General features: G+C 35.1%; 1 protein-coding gene across 1 annotated transcript; it reads right to left on the reverse strand.

The window, feature by feature from the left end:
- Positions 1–1,663: 1,663 nt before the first annotated feature.
- On the reverse strand, positions 1,664–4,885 carry LOC137388807 (uncharacterized). Its single transcript, XM_068075258.1, has 5 exons — positions 4,785–4,885; positions 4,528–4,605; positions 4,100–4,224; positions 3,917–4,008; positions 1,664–1,890 (listed from the first exon to the last, which is right to left on the reverse strand). Exons 1-5 carry the CDS (start codon positions 4,846–4,848, stop codon positions 1,722–1,724), a joined length of 528 nt encoding a protein of 175 aa, XP_067931359.1. The 5' UTR covers positions 4,849–4,885; the 3' UTR covers positions 1,664–1,721.
- Between the last annotated feature and the right edge of the window lie 485 nt (positions 4,886–5,370).

The following is a 5,370-nucleotide window of genomic DNA, read 5'->3' on the forward strand; positions in this document are numbered from 1 at the left end:
CAGTGTTCATGTAACACACTGTACTATACAGTGTTCATGTAACACACTGTATTACGCAGTGTTCATGTAACACACTGTACTATACAGTGTTCATGTAACACACTGTACTATGTAGTGCTCATGTAACACACTGTACTATACAGTGTTCATGTAACACACTGTACTATGCAGTGTTCATGTAACACACTGTACTATACAGTGTTCATGTAACACACTGTACTATGCAGTGTTCATGTAACACACTGTACTATACAGTGTTCATGTAACACACTGTATTACGCAGTGTTCATGTAACACACTGTACTATGCAGTGTTCATGTAACACACTGTACTATGCAGTGTTCATGTAACACACTGTACTATGCAGTGTTCATGTAACACACTGTACTATACAGTGTTCATGTAACACACTGTACTATGCAGTGTTCATGTAACACACTGTACTATACAGTGTTCATGTAACACACTGTATTACGCAGTGTTCATGTAACACACTGTACTATGCAGTGTTCATGTAACACACTGTACTATGTAGTGCTCATGTAACACACTGTACTATACAGTGTTCATGTAACACACTGTACTATGCAGTGTTCATGTAACACACTGTATTACGCAGTGTTCATGTAACACACTGTACTATACAGTGTTCATGTAACACACTGTACTATGTAGTGCTCATGTAACACACTGTACTATACAGTGTTCATGTAACACACTGTACTATGCAGTGTTCATGTAACACACTGTACTATACAGTGTTCATGTAACACACTGTACTATACAGTGTTCATGTAACACACTGTACTATGCAGTGTTCATGTAACACACTGTACTATGCAGTGTTCATGTAACACACTGTACTATACAGTGTTCATGTAACACACTGTACTATGCAGTGTTCATGTAACACACTGTACTATACAGTGTTCATGTAACACACTGTACTATGCAGTGTTCATGTAACACACTGTACTATGCAGTGTTCATGTAACACACTGTACTATGCAGTGCTCATGTAACACACTGTACTGTGCAGTGTTCATGTAACACACTGTACTATACAGTGTTCATGTAACACACTGTATTACGCAGTGTTCATGAGAACACTCAATTGGCCTTTCTTACAATCTGCTGTGGATAGGCTAAAGATTTAATAAATATATTGCCAACTATTACAAGCCTGGCGTAGTTCACAGCTGCTTCTTTTTTCTACTTGCAGCAGGCCTTACAAGCAGTTACAATATATTGCCTCTATATAAACTGCAAAAATTTATTTGAATTTAATATGTTGTGAAATCTATCTCAACCCTCGAATTTTCTAAAATATGCTTTATATTTGTTTGGCAGAAAAACTATATTATTTTCTTTTGGATGATAGCAATTGAAGCTGTTCTAGTTTTTGTACTGCTTCATATTTTATGTATTCTCAAAGTTCATAGCAATTACAATTACAGTTGCAAAGGTATACTGTTATTAAATTTGTAATCATTATAGTGTCTAAAAGTAGGGAAGGGTGTTCCTACCAGCCTGATGGAGTCTTTCTATAGGAACCACAGCTTGTGTAATAGGCAGGTGTATAAACTATGCTGCCAGTTGCTCATGTTTAGTTACATTGGTAAAAAATCCGTCTGCTTTTTTTATAGTAATGCTATATATTTCACATACAGAAATTCTAGTAAAATCTAATAACGTTTAGAACAATGAAAGAAACAACTGCTTCAGCAGGTTCTTTTGATGCAGACAGCCGACACAGGCATGTCATTATTGTTAGTTCCAGACTGCTTTTTCCAGGTACAGCCAAGTCCACCATCAGTAACAGTGTAAGACAAGAAGCTCACCCTTTGCTGGCTCCAAGGGTCATTCTTTGTACAGAAGTCCATCACTGAGCTGTAACAATTGAAGTTTATTGATATGGTTATTAATTAAGCCTTTCAATTGTTCTAATTTACTTCTAGAAGGAAGTCAAATAATATTATATTGTTATAAGGTAGATATAGTCTAATACAGCACACATCAGGGTTGTGAATATTAAATAATAATAATGCTGTTGATAATAACAATAATAATGACTAGAAATTCCCCTGTCATACAGCCCACGACCTGATAATGGAATAAGTGATAACAGAAAAAGGAAATGGCAGTGCTGGTTGTTGAAAAAGTAGTTGTGAGCAGGAATTGGCAGAGTATAGTGTAAATGAAAGTTGTTCGAGATGACATAAAATAAATTTGAGGGAGCACGACTTCAAAAAGGTGCAAATAACAATTTCAACAAATATAGAAAAGTTAGATAAGTTCAGCGTTCTGTTAAAGGTCACGCAATCTAGTCTCCTCTCTTTTACGTTGTAAGATTTGGTCATTGATAACTAATGCGCTTCCTAGCGAAGTTGTTAATCTCTAGATTAAATTGTTAATTAAAGCTGTAGGCCTAACCTACTGTAATGTATGTAATTTAACAACAACAGTAAGGAAATATGTTTATTATAATTCTGAAATGCAGAATTAAAAGTAAAATGGCAAGTTACTGTGTGCTATACACAGTTTGAAAGTTGGTTGTGTTGAATGTAGAATGGTTTTGATAGCGATCTTTAACCAAAAGTAAGTATGAGTGTTCACGCGTCTGGAAGTTTTCTGCAAACTGCAGCAAAATAAAAAATATGTTCTCGGCATTGTAGTTCGACCCTAGCTTGTACATAAGTTGTAAAGAATTTTGGCTAACGTTTTAAATAGTTTAATGAAACCTTCCGTGATTGGACAAAAAAACGTAGGCTGATAAACTGTGTACCCCAATTTCGTACCTGTAAATCGGTCTACACCTCAAACGGTCTACGTTTATTACAGAAACCTTCGAATAAATTCGATTACAAGTAAACAATGCCATAGACTGGTGAAATGAGCACGGTTTTCTCGTGAAATGCGCACTGCTAAATAGTTCTACGTGTACCATCTGTCGCAAGGCTTTATTGGCGTATCGTAGGCCGGTCTTAACTTTTATAAAACCAAGCTTTTCAAGCGTTTTGTAGCGATTTTCGACCAAATTAATCTGTCTATTTGCGTATTATCCGATCAGATGGGTAAGTTTTAAGATACTGTCAACAATTTACAAAGGCTTGGTAACATATTTAAATAGGCTTATATGTGTTTTGTAACGTTATTATGCTTTAACGACTCTACAAAGTGATGGCTAAATTTGTTGATGAGATTTCGAAGCAAGGGTTTGCGATGTTGTTGATGAAAACTTTTCGTAAGTTGTGTGCACATGCATTTATCATAAAAACTCTCAAACTTCGCTCTGCTCGTTTGGTCGTGGGATAAAAATAATAATTATTATTATAAAAATTATAATAATATTTAGTATAAAAATTATAATAATAACAACCATAATAATAATAATAATTATAAACTATAATAATAATAATAATGATAATAATAATGATGCTGTTGATAATAATAATATTAATAATAATAATATTAATAATAATGATAATAATGCCAAGATTCTAAGGAAAGCTCTTCAGTAGAAAGAATTATTAAAATGATCACCATTGGCTTCAAGCTAAGGCCCGGGCTCATTTACTACCAACTGCTCGGTTGTGAAGACAGTTTCTATGATAATGCCGATTATAATAATAATAAACTGAGTGTTTAAAAAGTTATTTTAAAATCGGCGCGATCAAAAACATGGTTTATAGTGAGAAGTTCTCTTAGGCCTTTTTATTTGAAGCACCATAAAGCATGCGCTAACACGTGTAACTCAAATGCTAGCCCATAGCAGGCAAAAGTAAAGACTATGTTTGTTCTTATGATTTTAAGAGTGTGATTGCCTAGCGTGCGGGCTTATAGTCATCTCCTGTTTGACAATAAAGCTGATGTGAGTCTGATGGAAGTGTTTTTGTAATAAGCTAAATGAACTTACCCATCTGGACAAGTTAGCTCATCCGATGATGATATTGTACTTGACTGAACAGTCACCTCGTACCCAGTGGCCAGCTTACACCTCGCAATAGCCTGCAAGGAGATTAAGTTACAAAGGCTAGTAAATGAACCTCAACAATTCTTCTCCGGAATATGTAGTCAGCAGACTTTAGTAACAACGTACCTTTACTTTACCTCCAACGCCAGCCTTCTTATAGGAAGTACACTTTCTTACGTTTGTAGGATCAAGGCCAGAACCATCGCATATGCTATCATCATGACAGTAGCACTCTGTTACATGGTATCCAGCTGGAATCACACATAATCATATGAAAATCATTGCAACGTTTATGAGACAAATGATAAGATGGTACATGAATTATAGTTGCTATCAGATAATCTTGTATGAGTTGAACTGATCTGATGTAGTCTAATATGATTACTTTGACCTCCATAAAAGCACAAAAATTCTCAGAAAGGATTTAAGTAAAACTAGATGAAGGCCCAACTATTACATGAAAAAAGTGACATGAAAAAGATATTACATGAAAAAAGTGAAATAATATGATAAACTCAGAAAACAATGACTTGAAAGTAAGCAATACTACTTACATGGGCAGATAGCATCTGAGGGTGAGTCATCACTTGTACCACTCTCAGGCCCCTCCAGCCAGAAAGATGCATCTATACCTAAAAATGTTAATATAAGCATTAGCAAGCAAGTGGCACTACTAGTAGCTTACTTTATTATATAATACTAGCATAAAGGGTGTTTGTTACTGTGAAGAGAAATATAATCAATTTAAAAAAATCCAAAAACTTTTACTCTAAAAAGTTAAAATATTCTGAGAAATAGTGTAGTAAGCTACCGAGAGAAGATCCAGTCACGAGCAATAAGCCGAGAGCTACGAGACTTCTATTCTTAAATGACATGACTCTAAACTGAGTGAACTTGCATGTCGCTAAACAGTTTTAGGTTCTTATATATACATGGAGGATGACTCTAGCATGCCTGAGTAGGCAGCCAATCATCTATGTCATAGCCTGAAGTAACAACACTATGTGGGACTCTGAGCTCAGCGAGTGAGTGGTAGTGAAACCATAGGCACGGCTCTGTGTATGGTGATTGGATGAAGTCTGGATGCTTACACAATGTATTACAAGGTAAATGTGAGTCTGCTAGGTCATATGAATGTATATGATTAGTAGTTCAGCTTGCATGAGGAAGCAATTTCTAGTAAAAAGTATGGATGATCTTTCCTTGATTGTAGTAGAGTTGATTACAAAGGCTAACCAAAGTTAATGTGCCTAACTTGATAGTTTTGGATTCGATTGAAATGAGGTAAAAATCATGCTATATTTGGCATAGAGGTCTCTATTAATTATTTATTATATTATTTAGTCAATTATTTGACAAAGTAGCATAATTTCCTAAAATGATAATGTCACAGTTGT

This window comes from Watersipora subatra, chromosome 2 (assembly GCF_963576615.1).
Source record: "Watersipora subatra chromosome 2, tzWatSuba1.1, whole genome shotgun sequence".
NCBI lineage: Eukaryota > Metazoa > Bryozoa > Gymnolaemata > Cheilostomatida > Watersiporidae > Watersipora > Watersipora subatra.